Source organism: Rana temporaria, chromosome 9, assembly GCF_905171775.1.
Source record: "Rana temporaria chromosome 9, aRanTem1.1, whole genome shotgun sequence".
In the NCBI taxonomy this organism is placed as follows: Eukaryota; Metazoa; Chordata; class Amphibia; order Anura; family Ranidae; genus Rana; species Rana temporaria.
The window spans coordinates 84,369,499-84,389,888 of record NC_053497.1 but is presented as its reverse complement, the minus strand read 5'-3'; the positions used below and the strand labels follow the sequence as shown (position 1 = coordinate 84,389,888).

General features: G+C 43.6%; 2 protein-coding genes across 2 annotated transcripts in view; both read left to right on the top strand.

Moving 5' to 3' along the window:
- Positions 1-20,390, top strand: part of IL1RAPL2 (interleukin 1 receptor accessory protein like 2) — a 935,719-nt gene that overhangs the window by 755,392 nt on the left and 159,937 nt on the right. The window lies entirely within an intron of this gene.
- LOC120913681 lies at positions 9,022-12,149 on the top strand. Its single transcript, XM_040323824.1, has 2 exons — positions 9,022-11,893; positions 12,110-12,149. The coding sequence occupies exon 1, from the start codon at positions 9,029-9,031 to the stop codon at positions 11,888-11,890; it is 2,862 nt and encodes a 953-aa protein (XP_040179758.1). The 5' UTR covers positions 9,022-9,028; the 3' UTR covers positions 11,891-11,893; positions 12,110-12,149.

Here is a 20,390-nt window from a genome sequence, read left to right as displayed (position 1 = left end):
TCTTCTGATGGGTCCTTCAAGGATATTTACAATGTTCTGCACTTAAAGGATAAGTTCACCTTTCATAACATATTACACCTGTAAACAGGGTCTAATGCCGCGTACACACGATTGGACATTCCGACAACAAAACCGTGGATATTTTTTCGATGGATTGTTCGCTCAAACTTGTCTTGCATATAAACTGTCACACAAATGTCGTCGGAAATTCCAAACGTCAAGAATGCAGTCACGTACAGCAAAAATTATTTTGTTCAATGATTCAATTAAGTTCAATGATTCTTTTGTTGTTGGAAAAATTGAGAACCAGCTCTCAAACATTTTTTGTCGGAAATTCAGACAGCAAATGTCTGATGGAGCCTACACGCGGTCGGAATATCTGACCAAAAGCTCACATCGAACATTTGTTGTCGGAAATGCAGACCGTGTGAACGCGGCATAAGGCCTCATTCACACCTATGCATATTGCTTTTGAACGTTTCTGCAGTGCTTTTTGCATTCCTTATGCTTTTTTTTAAGCAAATTTGTTATTGGCCAGATTTAAAAATGCAAAACCTATATCACAACAAAATCGCGGTAACATTGCGGTAAAACCGCATTACATGCTTTTCTGCTGCTTCCCCAATTACAGTCTATTGAGCCCAAAAAAAGCAAAAGAAGCAGCGTCTTGTATTTAAAAAAAGTCCCTGATCCTTTCCAAAAACGCAGAGGCAAAAAATGCATTTATGTGAATGTGTTCCTTAGGCACCCAAGTTAATAACATGTCCTGTGTTTCTGCAAAAAGCATGAAAAAACATATTGGTGTGAAAGAAGCCTAACATGTTACTAAATGAGCAGCCCCCACAATCCCCCCCCCCCTTCTGAGTCCCCAAACAGACAGAAAAGTGCGAATCGTCTTTTACTAACACAAAATCCGCTAAAGCAGCCCAAAGGGTGGCACCATCCGAATGAGACTTCCCCTTTATAGTGCCGTTGTACGTCACTGTGCTTTGCTAGAGCATTTTTTTTTTAATGATCGTGTGTGTGCAACATCGTTTTAATGATGAAGTTGGAAAAAATAGTAGAAAGAAATGTTTGGACAGCCGCACTCTGGAAAAACCTTCTTGGTTGCCTTTTATTGATAAAAGTATTCGAACACCACACATCACAGCAAAGACAGGGGCATACAGCTGACGTTTCGCACTACAATCAGTGCTTACTCGTTTTTTCTAGAGGCTGAAAAACACAGTTTTTTACAAGCCGAAAAATGATCGTGTGTACGCGGCATAACATTCTTAAAGTGAGAGTTCAGCAGTGGCAGCCTCCTTGCATAGGAGCAAGTGAGTTGTTGGCAAAAGTGCATTGAGCATGTCTGAATTAATAAGCACACAGGAAGCACTTGGAAAAAGAAGCCAGATTGTTTCTTAGTAGAAAAGATGAATAAATACCCACATAGTTACATTTTAATTGCTTTATTGCCTCTGGATTTCAATGAAATCATAAAAATGGAAGGGAAAAAAAAGAAGATAATTCTAATTGCCTCAAGATGGACCTATATTCTATAAATCTCTTGCTTAATGGACATCGTAATAAACCACCTGTTTTTCAAGCCTGTTCCCTTTTGGTCTGTGAACAGAGTTTTAAGAAGTATACAAGAATGACAATATTAAATTTTAAAACATGATCTTTTATTCTATACTTTAATCGGTAGTTAATCTTGAGTATTGCATTTTTATAATGCAATTACCTTTGGCAAGTCTCCTTACAATAATATATACTGTATGCAGTATTACAGATAGGACAATATTACTTTTCCAATATCTGGTAATCTTCTTGGCAGTTTTTTTCCACAGGGAAAGCATAATATTTGTAAATTATACCACTGTGTGCAAGAGCTTGAATCTGCCCAAACAGAAACATTCCTTATTAGTCATGCAAAATCTTATGCCAGATTGTCCCATTCATTCTTGTTAGTTTGGGTCTTTGTTTTTTCCCCTGTAAGGATAATCTTTTAATATGTTGACTGGTTACAAACAATGTGTGCCCAGACTATTCCTTTTATTAAGCCAATGAATACACTTGTTCTGTATTTTACAACATTAAATCACAAACAATGATGAATATGTCCTCATGTACCCAGGGGCTGATTTCCAAAAACTGCAGCAAAAGTCAAGTAACTTCCCATACTATTCAGCTTTTCCTATAAAGTAAAATGTCTGGTTGCTGTGGATAGCTACACCAATTCATGCCTGTTTTTTCTAAAAGCGTTCCTATACGGTATGTAGTAGCAATAAATCTGAGTGAGCCTCTGGGTGGTTTAGTCACTATAATATTATAAACATGAAGATGATATTAGTTGGAGTATAGGTATTATTTTTATTAAAGGACCAATATAGCCTAAACATATATTCCAGTTTTTGGTAGGTGCTACAAAAAAAGACCTACATTTTCTCATATCTCATATGAACTCTGCAGGTCAGATATTTTCACTATACTTGGGTCTTCTCCCCAGCTGCAGCCATTATAAGGTATCTACAATCTCCATGCTGGACGTTTTTTATGTTTGTGGGGTCCAAAGATAATTTGTGAACCACAACACAGGGCATGTCTAGCTTCCCATATTCCAGTTCTACTTGAATAAAGCCCATCCATATAACTCAGGGGTTCTGCTTCTGCACAGACACATGGGACACTTCTCAAGTCAATCTCCGAGTACAGAGGGTATCAAATTTTTCCTTATGTCTCGCATCAAAACATAGATGAACACTTCATCAAGTCACAGGGCATGGACAGAGAGGTTTTACAAGCCAGCATCTCAAGTTGCTCACGGTGGACACAGAGGACCTCTCAAAGCCCTGTTTTTGCTCTAGGAAATGTATACATTTGTGATTCCAATCATGGTCCCTTTCCTTTTTACACAGGCCCAAATTCATTACTGATGAAAAACAAGATGTCCAGATGTAATGAGTTAAATAAAAAATAGTCTCTACTATATTTTTCTTTCTTTCTCTTTGGCAAAGTAATAACCCAGTGCAACTAGTGTCTTACTTTCATCTCCAAAAAAAAAAAACATGGTTGGGGTACCTTTTTAACATTGTGTCCCTTCTCCATTAGCGAGTAAAGAGAAACTGCCTTGGGGAAGATGGCAGGCTAGATTAACACTTTCCATCTCTTCTATTTCTCTAACTAAACTTGATTCTCTCTAGCACCTCTGGTCTATTACAATTCCCACCAACCTTGTTCACCTGGCTGACATAAATATCCTTAAAAGGACCCTTACATGTTCAAGAACACCCAAATCTCCAGATTGGACAAGAGCAAAGTCAGGAATATTGGCAGACAGTAGGGATGAGCTTCGTTCGACTCGAAAATCGTATGTTCGACCGTTCGTCGAAATACGAACGTTATGGGCCGTTTAGGGTTCCCAAAAATGCATTGTTAGCGGGATCAGCCCAGATACCTGATAGCACCTGCGTTTAGCCCCTTCGCCCAGCCCACCCAAGTGCAGTTACGATCAATCGATCACTGTCACAAAACACAAAAACACATAACTGCAGCGTTTGCAGAGTCAGGCCTGATCTCTGCGATCGCTAACAGTTTTTTGGTAGCGTTTGACACAGTCGCTGACAGGTCAGGTGCTTTATTAACCTGTGAATCTTACTACTGTACCCCTAAATTTAGAGCCCAAAATGGCAAATCTAAAGTACAGTAGTGAAGAGGCCTACACGTTTATGAGCATGACAGATAGTGAGGAGGAGGAGGTCACGCATCTGTCAGATTCTGTCTCAGAATATGATCCTGTAGATGACAGCGGCTCCCTGACAGATAGCTCTGACAACAGAATTGTGGTCCCTGCCAAGGTCAGGCGTACCAGACCCCGATCTTCTGCTGTCACTGAGGTGCAAGAACCGCAGGGCTCTCGTATGGAGCAGAGAAGTACTAGCGCCGCTAATCCTTCTGGTGAACTGGCAAGCACCAGTGGCCTAGTACATCCTGGTCGTACATCCAGCACTGCAGTATCATGTGGTGATGTGGCGAGTCCCATAAGTGCAGTTCAAGCTGGCGAGGTGGCAAGCACAAGTAGTGTCCCGCTGCCATCAAGAAGAAGAAGACAAAGACAGGCCCGTCGTGCCCATTGTGCCCTTCCTGCTGCATTGGGTACCCACCACTTCTGCAGCACCCGTACTTCCCCCATTCACTTGTCAACCCGGAATTCAGGTGGAAACAGTTGATTTTACGTCACTTGATTTTTATAAGCTGCTTTTCACCGAAGATCTCTATAGATCTATTGTGGACTAAAGCAATTTGTATGCTGGTCAATACATCGCCGCTAATGAGCATGTTTAGAGTAGTCAGTTCTGCCCTGGCCCCTGACAAGCGATTTTTGTGTTGTATTATGGAAGACCTTATGAATAGAAATTCATGAGTAGACTTCTCACAAGAAAAATTCCTGATTCAAAGCTCCTCAGAACGGCATTGCAAATATGCTGAGAAGTTAAAAGAGAAGTCAAACACCACCTATCGCTTGGTTCTTACAGATCTGTGAGCAGAGAGCTAGTGACTGTCAGTCACCTGCTCTCTGCTCTGCCCCCCTGTGTTCACTGGAGTGCTGGGCAGTGTGTAAGAGGACTGTTAGAATGCATCCGGTGGCGCACACGTGCGGGCAACGGCAGATTTTCATTGCACGGCGTGCACATGCAGGAGCGTGCCCCTAGCCACAATTGGCACCAGACGGCCTATTTAAAGGATGTCCTGACTGGTCTTCAGCTGTGTCCTGATAATCTGAACTCTGTTAAACCCGGCTTAATTCCTGTTGTTGATCCTTGGCTTTCCTTGACCCTGCTTTTGGACTCTAATTACTCTGATTAATGGTTCCTGATCCTGGCTTCCCATCTGACCTTGCTCCTGCCTATGCCTTGTTACCTCGCTGCCCGCCTGTTACCGAACCCGGCTATCCCTGTGACCTTGCTGCTGCCTCCTGCTTGGCTCAACGCTGTCTAAGAGTGCCTGTGCTGGCTATCCATCCTATCAGCTTTCCTGGGTCCAGCTCCTTACCAGATGCTTTGCCTGCACCTCCAAGCCTGCAACTCCACTTACAATTTCTGCACGCAACGCCTACAGGCACTCGTGTTCCTCCTGACCCTAGCCACCATCTGTTCCACCTTCAAGTGAGTCTTGGGTTGGAGATACAAGGGAGGCCGACCTCGTCATTCCAGACTCCTACCAGGTATGTGACACAGTGGAGGGGGTGGGAGCAGCCTGCTCAGCCTCTCATTAGGTGGCGACCTTTCCCGAGCCTGGTCCTGCAAGGATGAGAATGACAGCCCCAGTGGATGCACTTTTTAAACAAGTTATAAACTTTGCTTATAAAAACAAAGTATCTGCAAAAAATAAAGTGAATACTTTACTCTGCCCAAGCTGCTGAACACCACTCTTATGCAGAGAGATCCTTGCCATTAAATTCAGCAAGGAAGAGAGGAGTCATAAGGCTCTTTAAAAATTATTAAATATTAAACCATCTATCTTTTCTTTTTATTCAGCACTTATGATTTATTAAAACAGACCACATGTTGCCTCCAACAGTGCACCCAGGTGTAGTTTTACTAAAAGTAATACTATAATAAGCATCAATTGTGCCTAAGGCAGTATGTCTTATTGTAGCCATTACATCAGATTTTAGTCTGATGACAAACTTGTAACTAAAGCCCCGTACACATGATCGGAATTTCCGATGGAAAAAGTCAGACAGACTTTTTCCATAGGAAATTGCGACGTTGTGTATGCCCCATCAGAGAAATTCCATCAGAAATTTTGATGAATTCCATCAGAGTTTAAATATAGAACATGTTCTATTTTACTCTTTGTTGATGGTCCAGCCATTGAGTACCCACTGGAGGGGAATGGATATTAATTCACGATGACTAGATGTTTCTTCCTGCTGGTTCAATGCATATTTGGATATTTATTGGCCTGTGTGTGTTGTGAAAAAGACAATTATGGCCAGATTAGGCCTAAACTCCCAGGCAATCATTTTACAAATGCCACCTCTTTAAATACAGTGTAAGCAAATCTAGAGAATGTGCCAATGAAAGAAAAGAATCAACAGAAAATGCCAATGAAATAAAAGGACGATGTTTCACAATAAAGCACATTTTCTCTTGCCTGTGAAGATACAACTAAATGATAATCTCGGTTACAAGAAAGCAATTTCCGCCTTGGATTTAACTGTAGATGGATTATTACATACTATGGATATAACTTCCTCATCTGACAATCTTAGAATGTCTTTTGAAAATACTAACAAACCAAACAGCATACCAACAGTATTACTATAGCACGAATTGAAGAGATGATCTGACACCCCATTCACATCATGCAAATACTTTTCTATGTGTAAACTTATCAGGAACCACCTGCATTCATGTAAGAAATACAATCGGTGGGTAATAATGTAAATGCAATTGCTAATTCCTTTCTGTTGTCAAAAAGAGGACATACAGAGTAAGTAATCTTAACGTTGCAATGGACAACATTAACATATCAAAGACAGTTAAATATGGCCAGCTTTGAATAATTTTAATATTGCACACAGGGGATTAGAGGAAAGAAATAAAGTGCATTAAGCTTTGTTTCCACGTGTCAAATAAAAACACAACATAATAATTTCTAGAACCATATGTCAGCATTAAGTAGGAAAATGGATATACTTCAAAACACAGACATAAACAAGGAGATCATTTGCCTAATTACTTATTAAGTACAACATGAAATTGATGTAAAAAATTCAGTTGACTTCTTTTTCCCTATCCGTCTTTCAGGACAGCCACAACTTGAGAGATAGGCTCCTCCTCTTCCTTAGGAAACACTGCCCAGCCTTTAAAATCTCTCCTCCCCCTGCTAGACCTCAGTTCTTAGTGTTTCCTCCGGTGGGGAGACACTGCTAAGGAACCAGGCAGAACAGTCAGGGGACTGTGGCCATCATTATTTTTCCTATGGTGGAGGCAGGGGCTTCCTAAAGGAGATTGGGCGACTTACCGCCAAAAGAAACGCACCCCAACCAGGTCGAGCGCGACAGACGGTTCGTGGGGGGGTCCCTATCGTGTCCACAGGACCGCGGCGGGGGGAATTCAGCTCCGGGCACCCTGATTACAGGCCGCACATTGTTTTTTTCTTTAAAAAATGCGGGCCGAGTGGCGGGCGACGTCATTTCCGGTGCGCCTCGGAAAGGATTCCCTATGACCCGCGACTTCCGGTTCCGGGTCGCGGCGCTGATAAGAGACCCACGCGTCCTGCTGGAGGTGTCGGATACTCGTTGGGACGAGTTAGACACAGCACAACCACCCCGCTATGTCGGTGACCTCTCCGGAACGGGACCCGACTAGGGACGCTACCTCCAGCCAGTCCAAGGTAAGGGTTCCTGGGGAGGGTTCCCAAAACCTTAGACTATGTCTCTTTTCCTTCCTCTATTTTTCCCTTGGTGGTTGGGGGAGAGGAGGGAAAGACAGAAGGGCACCTAGCAGTAGTGTCTGTCTAGTGCTTCCCAGAGGGCTGTAACCAGGTTGTTATTTAAAAAAAAAAAAAAAAAAAAAAAAAATCTTTTTTATATATATCTCTGCTCTTTTAATGTGGGTCCTTATGTCTTCTATTTTTCCAGAAGAGCCTAGAAAAGAGCCAAGAAAAAACAGGAAGGACACGTAGTTCTAAGAAGAAGTGTGCTTCCTGTAGGGATTCCCTTCCTGATTCTTGGGCAAAAGTTTTATGCAGAGATTGCATAAACTCTCTAGTTAGGGAAAGGGATGCAGAACAGGAGGATAGTCTAGCTGCTTCAGTTAAGGAACTAGCCTCTACCTTTTCCTCTTTCAAAACCCTGTTTGAAAGGGTGCAACCCCCCCTGGTACCCACACAGGTTACAGCCCGCCCTGATGTTCAGGGTCCTGCACCTGCCTCTCCTGATCCTTCAGAGGAAGCAGTTGATTTTGCAGGCCCTTCACAGGGGCAGCACTCCTTAATGGAGAATGTTGCTTTCGACTCGCAGGCAGAGTCAGGTGAAGAAGACCAGGACAGTGAGTCCAAGAAGTCTTCCAGATACAAGCTATCTCTTGATGAGGTTGAGGAACTACTAGGGGCCATTTACACGACCCTAGGCATTCACACGGATATTAAACCTCTTAGTCTCCATGACCAGATGTACAAAGGTCTAGGGGAACACAAGGGCAGGGTTTTCCCAGTACACGATCTTCTGATTGATACTGTTAAGAAGGAGTGGCAGGACCCTGAAAGAAAGCCTTTCTTTTCTCAATCCCTTAAGAGAAGGTTTCCCTTTGCGGAAGATTCCACGTCTGTTTGGAATAAGAACCCTAAGTTAGATGCGGCCTTTTCACAAGTCTCTAAAAAGACTGATTTAGCATTTGAGGATATGGGCAACCTGACGGATGCTATGGATAAGAGAATGGACTCATTGTTAAAAAAAGCATGGGAGTCCATAATTGGCAATTTAAAACCAGAATTAGCAGTTACAGTAGTGGCCCGTAATTTAGAACACTGGCTCTCAAAGATCCAAGAACATATTGAGGCAGATACGGACAAGGACACTATTTTGGCTTCCTTCCCCACAATTTTAAAAGGGGTAGCCTACATTGCGGATGCCTCAGCAGAATCCGTCCGCATGTCAGCCAGGTCAGCAGCCCTGGCTAATTCTGCCAGAAGAGCTCTCTGGCTCAAGACTTGGTCAGGAGACATTGCGTCCAAGTCTAAGTTATGTGGGATTCCCTTTACAGGAGACCTTCTATTTGGTCCTGACCTGGAGTCAGTCTTAGACCGCACGGCGGATAAGAAAAAATCTTTTCCTTTTAAACGTAAAGCTCCACAAAAAGGAAGAGGGTTTCGTCCCCAAAGACAAACAGGGGTTCCGAAACCAGAGACTCAAAAAAGGATCTGGACACCTAGGGGTAGGGGAAGAGGAGCGATTTTTCGCCCACCTGACCAGCCCCCCAAAAAACAATGACTCCCAGATCAGAGTGGGGGGGGGGTTTGGGGCCTTCCTTCCACAATGGGAGTCTTTTTCCCCAAACAGGTACGTATTGGCGATAGTGAGAAGGGGGTATTCCCTAGAGTTCTCATGCCTTCCGCCACAGAGGTACCTGGTCACTCAGCTTCCCAGAGCCAAGGAAAAGGCAGAAGCTCTAGTGGGGGCCTTGAGGGATCTGGAGGTCCAAAATGTTGTTTGCAGAGTCCCAAAAGGAGAGGAGAAAAGAGGGTTTTACTCCCACGTTTTCGTGGTAAAGAAACCCTCTGGCAAGTACAGGTTAATCCTAAACCTGAAACCGCTGAACAAGTCAGTAACATACAAAAGATTCCGTATGGAGTCAATTTTCACGGTAAGGGCCCTCCTACCACAGAATTGCTTTATGGTCTCCCTGGACCTCAGGGACGCGTACCTGCACGTACCCATTGCAGAGGGGTCTCAGGAGTTTCTACGGCTAGCGATAGACTTAGGAACTTCGGTGGTGCACCTACAGTTCCAGGCCTTGCCATTCGGTCTATCCTCCTCACCCCGCGTGTTCACAAAGGTCCTGGCGGAACCAATAGCTTTTCTGCGTCTTCAGGGAGTGGGTATAATAGCGTACCTGGACGACCTGCTTCTTTTTGCAGCCTCTCCGGAACAAGTCTCCAGGGACCTGGAACTAACCAAAAAGACCCTTATGGACCTAGGTTGGCTATTAAACCTGGAAAAATCCAGTCTAATACCATCGCAGCGCATTCCTTATTTAGGGTACACCCTGGACTCCACCCTGCTAAGGGTCTTCCTTCCATTAGAGAAGGCTCTAAAATTAGAAAAGTCAGTATCTGCCCTCCAGGGCAGCCATCAGGTTTCAATCAGATTCCTGATGTCAACACTAGGACTGTTAACTTCCACTCTACCGGCAGTCCAGTGGGCAGGGATTCACTTTCGGGCCCTGCAGGCCTTTGTACTCAGAATCTGGGACCACAGCTCAGAACACCTAGACGTTCTGGTACAGGTCCCAAGTCAGGTAAAGAGATCCCTCTGGTGGTGGAGAAAGATCACCAATCTGTCACAGGGTCGTCTATGGCATATCCGGTCTCCATTGATCGTCACCACAGACGCCAGCGGCAGAGGTTGGGGGGCTCACCTGGGGGTACTTCCAGCACAGGGTGTTTGGGAAGTGGCAGAGCTGAAACATTCCTCCAACTGGAAGGAGCTGAGGGCGATCGGTTTAGCTCTCATCTTCTTTCAGGAGAGACTTCGAGGACACCACGTCCAAGTGAGGTCAGACAATGCGTCGGCCGTGGCCTATGTAAACAAGCAGGGTGGCACCAGGTGTGTAACCCTGTCGGCCATAACAACAAGAATCTTTCGCTGGGCCGAAACAAACACCCTGTCCTTATCAGCAGTTTTTCTAAAGGGGATAGAAAACAGTACAGCGGATTTCCTCAGTCGAAGTCAACTGAGGGAAGACGAGTGGTCCCTCAATCAGGAGGTCTTCCATCTTTTGGTCAAGAGATGGGGGTCTCCGGAGATAGATCTCTTCGCTTCCAGGGAGAACACAAAAACACATTGGTTTTTCTCTCGGGGCAGGGGAGAGGGAGCAAGAGGGATAGATGCCCTATCCCAGAGCTGGCACTTCGGGATTTGTTACGCCTTCCCACCCCCAGCTCTTCTGCCACTGGTCCTGAGAAAATTTCAGCTGGAGAACACCTCACTTATCCTTGTGGCACCCCACTGGCCCAAGAGGGCTTGGTTTTCGGTTCTCAAGCAACTGACCACAGAACCCCCTCTTTTTCTTCCTCTTCGAGAGGATCTCCTCTCGCAGGGTCCAGTACTGTGCCCTCAGGTACACAGATGGAACCTCGCGGCGTGGTTACTGAGGAGTCCTTGCTGAGGTCCAAAGGTTTTTCGGACAAACTGACTGCCACCCTTCTTGACAGTAGGAAGAAGGAGACACGTTCTATTTATAGAAAAGTTTGGATTCGTTTTAATACTTGGTGCCAGGAATTTTCCTTTCCAACACAAAGCCACAAGTCCGTTCTGGAATTTCTCCAGTGCGGAGCGGATAAAGGCTTGTCAGTGAGTACCCTTAAAGGCCAGGTCTCAGCACTCAGTGTGTTTCTAGAGAGCCCTCTAGCATCCAATCCCTGGGTCATCAGGTTCTTTAGGGCTTTGTCCAGACAGAAACCTTCCCAGGGACCTTCCTTCCCCAAGTGGGATCTATCATTAGTTTTACAGGTGCTAACAGGGTTGCCCTTTGAACCCTTAGACAAGTGTTCTTTAAAGGATCTAACATTTAAAACAGTCTTTTTAGTTGCAGTGACTACTGCCAGGAGGGTCAGTGAATTGGAAGCCCTGTCCATTCGTCCTCCTTTTTGTGTAATTTTCCCGGATCGAGTTGTTTTTAAAACCGATCCGGCCTTCCTTCCGAAAGTGGCTTCCAAGTTCCATAGAAGCCAGGAGGTGGTATTACCCTCATTTTGTTCCAATCCCTCTGGTGAAAGGGAATTTAAGTTCAGTACACTAGATGTTAGGAGATGTATCCTACAGTACTTGGAGCTGACTCGAGCTTTTAGGAAGTCAGACTCTTTGTTCGTTTTGTTTTCTGGGACCAGAAAGGGACAGAAAGCGTCTCGGCGCACTATTGCTAGGTGGCTCAGACTAGTTATTGGGCAGGCTTACTCCTTATCTGGTAGGGAAGTCCCTACAGGAATTAAGGCACACTCTACTCGGGCGGTGGCTACTTCTCAGGCTGAAAGGGCTGGAGCGACGCCAGATCAAATATGCAAAGCCGCAACTTGGTCCAGCTACGCCACTTTCATCAAGCATTACAGAGTAGATCTGGTGTCAGCAGGTGAACAAGCCTTTGGGAGAAAAGTCTTGCAAGCCGTGGTCCCACCCTAAATTGTAAGTACTCGATTATCCTCTCAAGTTGTGGCTGTCCTGAAAGACGGATAGGGAAAAATGGAGTTACACTTACCGGTAACGTCCTTTCCAGTAGTCTTTCAGGACAGCCCTAGTTACCCTCCCGAAAAGTAAGAAGAAGGGGTTTCTAATCCAGGAACATAGTATGATATTGATGTGTTAACTATGGATTACTAACATGTTCTTGTGTCTCCCCAGCGGACCGGAGTGCTCGTATAAAAACTGAGGTCTAGCAGGGGGAGGAGAGATTTTAAAGGCTGGGCAGTGTTTCCTAAGGAAGAGGAGGAGCCTATCTCTCAAGTTGTGGCTGTCCTGAAAGACTACTGGAAAGGACGTTACCGGTAAGTGTAACTCCATTTTTCTTAAGATACTACTATGCCATCTTAACAGTAATTTTAACCTAATGTAGCGCTTCCCCCACCCCAAGAAGCAGCTGTATTTAACTAGTTCCTTCCCGAACAGCACAGCGTAATGTTGCCAGGGGAGGGCTGACAGCCTTAGGCCTGGGGGGCAAGTCCAGTCAAGTGGCCCATTGAACCAAAGGCCAGCCACGCCAAGCAGGACCCACAGGCTGCCATGGCCAGCAGGACCCACAGGCCATGGCCAGCTCCCAGCAGGACCAACAAGCCATGGCCAGCAGGACAGGACCTGACAGTCAGACAGTGTTGAGGAAGTTGAGAAGTTGAGGAAGTATCCACACAGGAGGGAAAGGCATATATTACCCATAATTAAGTCCAAGGAATTTCCAGGGCATACAATGCCAGTGTTAGAGGAACCCTGGTCCTGGCCACAAACAGGTCCATCAATGCCACCTCAGTAGTGTCTATCGGTGCAGCCTATCAGTGCCCATCAGTGCCACCTCATTAGTGCCCACCAGTACAGCCCATCAGTGTCCACCAGTGCAGTCCATCAGTGCCCACCAGTGGAGCCCATCTGTGCAGCATATCATCTAGGGACGAGTACAATTTTGGGGAAAAATAAAAAACCTTGAGTAAATCATTACATCTCTTAGACGTCAGAAGATAAAAAAATTACATTTTTTTTTGTTGGGGAAAATAATGAACAAAGAGGTGTCTATCAATTTTTTTCCTTGTGAGTATTTGTTTCCCACTTTCTTGATGCAAGTTGAAAGTAATATTTTTCTATATACAGTTTTGTTTTAAGTATTTGGGTCACCGTCTAATATTTTGATTTAGGGGACATTTTTTTTTTGTCAGATCTGATAATTTATTAGAATAAGGAAACGATCACAGACTTATCTTTTAAAGAAGGTTGCTAAATAGTTTTCATTCCTTCCCATTTACTCCTGAAGAAGTGGATTAATTCTACAAAATGCATTGTACACTTTTTTGGGGAATTGGAGTGTTTGCAATAAATCATGTAAAGTGCAAGCTGAAGTGATGAAATGTGAGTATACTATATGTGTAAAAGTCACAGCCCAAATGAACCCTTCACTAAGTAATAGTGTGCTCTCTGTGTAAATGCTGCCACCTTATATGGACATTGAAATAACCACAACGTAGAGTAACTCCATCTATGAGTAATGCAAAACATATAAAAAAAAAATCTCAATCAAATTATAATAAATAGCCCACTGTGTTTCACCAGTGCAAATGTCAGGTGAGTACTTACCAAGGCCGAGATGCCGAGAGTGGTGCACCCTTGCGACTAGGCGCACTCCGCCCCCTGGAGGTGATACAGGGGGTGGATGGCATGAAGAGGCACTGGCTACCAGCAGGAAGAATAGGTCTTGCAAGATGATCTTGGTAGAGCTGGACAGCTGTGTGATGACAGGAGAGCTGGATGGTCACCAACAGGAACAGGCTGAGTGTCAAACACAGGTAGGTGCAGCTCTAAACAGAACATTGACAGGAGACACAAGTGTCCAGAGCACAAGTAGAAGATCCAGGCAAGGAGGCAGGAGTCCAACCCAGATTACAGGCTGAGGGTCTAGCACTGCAGACAAGTATCAAGTCCAAGGTACAAGCAGAAGGTCTGGGGCTGGAGACAAGTAGCAGGTCCGAGTTGCAGGCAGAAGGTCAAGGGCTGGAGACAAGAGGCAGATCCGACTCACAGGCCGGGGGTCAAGCACAGATAGCAAGGCAGAGTCCGTTAAGCAGGCCAAGGGTCAGGTCCAGGTGGAGAGCAGAGTAGTCAGTTTCAATCCGGGTCACAACAAGAGTTCAGTTACAGGAAGCAGGCTCAAACAGGAAGCTGAAGACAAACCAGCAATCTGTCAGAGTACCTGGGCAGCCTTATATAGGCCAGCCAGAGTGCTGATTGGGCGCGCACTAGTGCGCATGCGCGCGCCATTCCATTGGGCCGCAAACGCGCATGTGCCAAAGCACCGTTCTGCCACGCATTCGTGTGGGGATGCGGCTAGCGCGGCTGAACTGGTTGTTTTAGGAGATCCTGGTATGCAGAGAACATGAAGATGGCAGTAAGGGTTTTGTGGACTCTTCCATCTCGTCCAGACCTGCTGTCACAAGGGCTGGTATTCGAACCTACATTACAGATGTTAAATTTGACGGTGTGGGTGTTGAAACTCACATCCTAAAGAATCGAGGGCTTTTGGGTTCAATTATTACCACCCTGATTAATGCTAGAAAGCTGGCCTCTAGGACCCTTTATTATAGGGTCTGGAGGGCCTATGCCTCCTGGTGTGAAACCAAGGGTTGGCATCCTCAGAAGTATGTCATAAATATAATTCTTGCCTTTTTACAGTTGGAGGTAGAAATGAAGCTGGCCTTGAGTATGATCAAGGGTCAGATCTCGGCCTTGGAAATATTTTTTCCAAAGGTCGCTTGCTTCGCATTTTTTTTTTTGGTCCGGGCCTTTATACAAGGGGTAACTTTGATAAGTCTGCCAGTCAGGTCACCCTTGTGCCCATGGGATCTGAATCTAGTTCTGTCGGGTTTGCAAAGACAGCCCTTTGAGCCAATACACAATATTCCTTTGCTTCTTTTGACAAAGAAATTGGTGTTCTTAGCTGCGGTAACCTCCGCAAGAAGAGTGTCAGAATTGGCTGCTTTTCCTGTAAAGAGCCATACTTGATCTTCATAGGGACTAGGTGGATTTTTCAGGTTATTGCTCAGGCTTATGATTTCAAAGGGGAGGATTCCACCTTCTCGTCCTAGAACGCACTCTACCAGGGCAGTCAGCGCTTCTTAGGCAGTGCAATTACCAAGCCTCTGTGGCTCAGATTTGCAAGACCGCAACATGGTCACCGGTGCATACATTCACAAATTTCACCAGGTGGATGTAGGTCAACAAGAGGATGCCGCCTTTTGGCACAGTGTTCTGCAGGCAGCAGTATAGATCCTCACGTATGATGGCAGTTTGCTTATTTTGTGTGTCTCCCTCCCCTCAGATGGCATTGCTCTGGGACATCCCATATAGTTATTACTATAGTGCTCTGTGTCCTGTGACGTACGATAAAGAAAATAGGATTTTTATAACAGCTTCCCATTCAACTCTGCACACCTCCTCTGCACCTGAGTCAAACCCCCTCTTTGATTACCTCTACATGCCCCCTATACTCACCTTTATGCTTGCCACCCATCTTCTAGGTGGGTGGCAAGCAGAGGAGGGGGTGTAATTTGCATATGAATCGCAGTGGCTGGACTCATTTACATAACAATGCCTGCACGATTTGCGTGAATGCCGATCCTGTGGGGGTTAATTAAAGAACAATACCTTTTTGTTTCTCTCCTCCTAGCAGCTGAAGGGAGGGGAGAAAATGATTCTTAAGCTGTTTTGAAGTTATGACTAGGGTAAGTATAAGTTAGTTATTATTTGAGTCCTAGTGATGCTGAGATATGCTTAAGTGACCAAGGAGCTTTCAGACATAAGAAACCATTACTCTGAGGGAATTAATAGTGAATGCACTTTTGCCAATCATGAAAGTGAGAGGCAAATATTTCCGCTGAGTATTGTGTCCTGTGGCAAAGGAAATCACGGTGGTGCTCTCAGAGGTGAAAGCTGAAAAAGTTGATTACATTTTGCACGGGTTCAGTTTTGGACATGCCTGATATTTCTTGAATTTGCTTTAATGTGTGTAACTGTGTATTTTGTAAAAAAAAAAAAAAAAAAAAAAAAAAATTATGATATTTTTTGTATCTTTCTAAATATTTGTATAATATAACATTCTTAATTTTTTATAACTTAGAGACCATTTTCTATATTCTGTTTTGGTACATTAATATTATACAAGATTTATAAGCTTTTTGGGCTGATGGCACTTTAAGGTCAAGACACTTAAATAACATTTATAAATATACTGCACAGAGAATGCTATTTTTAAGGTATAAGACTTGCTAAAGCACTTCTAACAAATGGCTGGTTTTGTGTTACTGACTTCCACAAAACAGTTCCTCTTTAACCAGTCTTGGACTTGCCTGTAAACAGTGGGCCAACTGGAAGGGTGGCCAAATGTTGAAATGTGCATAATTTTGTTTAGTTTTTTTCAATTCACAAAAATAAAAAAATGTAACCCAACAGTGGCCCAGTTTCACGTAGCTCTTACGCCAACGTATGTGTAGATACGCTGCGTAAGTGCACAGATGCGCCGTCGTATCTATGCGCCCGGATTCTTAATACAAGATACGCCTGAATTTTGGCTTCATCCGACCGACGTAAGTTTCCTACGCCGTCGGAGCCTCGGCGCATATTTACGCTGGCCGCAAGGGGCGCTTCCATTGATTTACGCGTCGAATATGCAAATGACCGAGATACGCTGATTCACAAACGTACTTGCGCCCATCTCAGTAGTATACGCCATTTATGTAAGGCGTACGTCGGTGTAAAGTTATTCCACCTATAGGAGGCGCTTCCCATGCAAAAGGAGGCGCATCCCATGCAAAGGTATGGACGACGGAACAGACATCGTATTTTACGTTGTTTACGTAGGACTACGTGAATAGGGCTGGGCGTAGGTTACGTTCAGTGATTCGACGTATCTTAGGCGTTAGGTCCGACGTGATTCTGAGAATGCGCACTGGGAAGCGCCCACAGGACAGCGCATGCGCAGTTCGTTCGGCCCTTCATTTGCATGGGGTCATGGTTAATTTAAATGTATCACGCCCACTACCTTCCTACTTTGAATTAGGCGGGCTTACATCGGCCAATTTACGTTACGCTGGCGCAACGTAGGAAGCGAGTGCTTTGTGAATACTGCTCTTGCCTCAGAGTTACGTTGGCGTAGCGCATATGAGATGCGCTATGCCGGTATATAGATGCGCCGATCTACATGAATCTGGGCCAGTATGTCTACTATACAGGTAGTTGTGCAAATGAATGGATTTACAGTATGTATAGATTTAACCTGTTATCCATGTGTAGATAACTCTAATAACAGTTTTTCACTGTAAGTTATAATTGAGATAGTACAGTGAAGGGGACAGTTTTGTAGATGATCAAAATCAGAGTTCTATTTAGCAGACTATGTTTATTTGTGATGAACAAAAATACAGAAATTTCTTATTGGTTGCCATCCCCTTTGAATTCATTGTAGTTGTAACAAGGTTTTCAACCCAAATCAATTTTTATTTTATTGATAGCTTTCCAGAAAGTACAGATGGCATAGAACTTTTAAATACGCATCACCATAACAAACTTACACTGTGCACATTGGGGGGCATTTATAAAACTTCTGCCGCCTAAAAACTAGGCACTTTTTGTGCTTTAATTTTCTGAAGTGCATGCATTTTTTTAAAAGTAAGTATAATTTATAACACATGCTGTGTACAATCTATTTTGAGAAGTAAATAAGCACAATTCTGTGGTGGAGTCAATAAGCCAGTTATAAATATAAGTTACCCATAAGGCACTATACTTGAAGTGCATAATACAATGGAAAAACTCTCAAACCAATATTAAGGGGAGACTATAGGATTTAAGCTCTTTTGCTGCCAGGCCACTTTTAAACTCCATTGTTTTTTTTAGTTTTTTCCCCCTTACATCTTTCAGAGTATAAATATGCTTTGAGCTAAACCATTCCATTGTAGCTCTGGCTATATGTTTAGGGTCATTGTTCTGCTGGAAGGCAAACCTCCATCCCAGTCTCAAGTCTTTTGCAGCCTCTAACAGGTTTTCTTCTAAGATTGCCCTGTATTTGGCTCCACCCATCTTCCCATCAACTCTGACCAGCTTCCCTGTCCCTGTTGAAGAAAAGCATGTCCAAAACATGATGCTGCCACCACCATGTTTCACAGTTAGGATGATGTGTTCAAGGTAATGTGCAGTGTTAGTTTTCCCCCACACATAGCGTTTGGCCAAAATGTAAAATTGTGGTCTCATCCGACCAGAGCACCTTATTTCACATGTTTGCTGTGTCCCCCACATGGCTTCTCCTCGCAATCTGATTTCTTATGGCTTTTTTTCAACAATGCCTTTCTTCTTGCCACTTTTCCATAAAGGACAGATTTGTGGACTGCACCACCAATTGTCCTGTGGACATATTCTCCCACCTGAGCTCTGCAGCTCTTCCAGAGTTACCATGGGCTTCTTGGCTGCATCTCTGATGAATGCTCTATTTGCCTGGCCTGTCAGTTTAGGTAGACAGCCATGCTTTGGTATGTTTGCAGTTGTGCCATACTCTTTCCATTTTTCGATGATGGATTGAACAGTGCTCCGTGAGATGTTCAAAGCTTGTGATATTATTTTTATAACCTAACCCTACTTTAAACTTCTCCACAACTTTATCCCTGACCTGTCTGGTGTGTTCCCTGGACTTTATGATGCTATTTGTTCACTAAGGTTTTCTAACAAACCTCTGAGGGCTTCACAGAAAAGCTGTATTTATAATGAGATTAAATTACACACAGGAGAACTCTATATATTTATTAGGTGACTTAAGGCAATTGTTTCCACTATATTTTAGTTAGGGGTATCAGAGTAATGGAGGCTAAATAGAAATGCTCACCACACTTTTCAAAGATTTATTTGTAAAACATTTTGAAAACAATTTATCATTCCCTTCCACGTCACAATTATGTGCCACTTTGTTTTGGACGATTTATCACATAAAATACCCAATAAAACAAATTTAAATTTTTGGTTGTAACATGACAAAATGTGGAACATTTCAAGGGGTAAGAATACATTTTCATGGCACTGCACAAAAAGGTGGAGTTGTGTAGGCAGCTCTGTAGGTGGTAACAGGGGAGCAGAGAACTATATCATATCTGTAGGATGTGCTGTGACATAAGACTTTGGCGTTTATTTACTAAAGCTGGAGAGTGCAAAGACAGGCTCACTTCTGCATAGCAACCAATCAGTTTCTAATCTCAGATTGTTCAATTTAGCTTTGGCAATAAAACATGAAAGCTGATTGGTTTCTTTGCAGAAGTGAGGCTGATTTTGCACTCTCCAGCTTTAGTAAATAAACCCCATAGTGTCAATAGTCAGTGCTCTACCTCCATAAGTGCAATCCTAACAAATAAACACAGCAACAAATCCCACCAGGAGGGGCACAAGGATCTCGAGGGAGAGAGAAAGAAGCCTAAACAGGGCTTTGTGAAACTGGCTGTACAGGTGTCTGCCTGGGAAAGGCCTGTCCTGCTTTAAAGATAAACAAGCTGGACAGGTGCTAAAAGATGTGTTTGGTCATACAAAATGTAGTGCTGTACCTCCTGTAAGTACAGTGCAGACAAAAAAACACACAGATCTGACTAGCGGGGACAGGTAGAGCTATACAATTCTGGATAAAATGAGAATCACAATTTTTTTTGCTTAGAATAAAAATCACGATTCTCTCATGATTCTCGTGGCATAACATCATCTTTCACATTATACAAAAAATTGGGCTAACTTTACTGTTTAGTTTTTTTAACTACATTGAAATATATTTTTTCCCCAAAAATTGCATTTGAAAGACTGCTGCACAAATAGTGTGACATAAAATATTGCAACAACTGCCATTTTATCCTCTAGGGTCTCTGCTTGAAATATATAAAGTTGGGGGGTTCTAAGTAATTTTTTGCAAAAAATACTGAATTTAAAAAGGTTTAGTCTTTAAGTGGTTAAACTAACCTCATTTACAGACAGAAGTTTATCCCTTTGATCTAAAAGAACCAAATGATACATTGTATCTCTTTTCCTTTTTTCTCAGCTTTGCCCAATGTTGATACATTTGCCTACTTTTTTTATTTTTTTTGAGCGCTCTGTGTAGAGAACAGCTCTGCAGTGTTTACTGGGAGAAATGCTGGGAGAAGATTGTGAGGGTAGTTGAATCGAGATCGCAATTTTTTTAACGATTAATCGTGCAGCTCTAGCAGAAGGCAAAGAAATGACTAAGCCCTCTACTGTACAGAGCTCTCTAAAGCTCAGTGGGAGAACAATTCAGCATCCTGAATTGTTAAGCAACAAGTAGTTTCAGGATGTTAAATACTGGATCTGGGCATTAATGGGGTGGAGGGATCTGTTGCTCAGTAGGAGGCAGGGTGTTCTTACACATACAGGAAGCCACATCAAATACCCA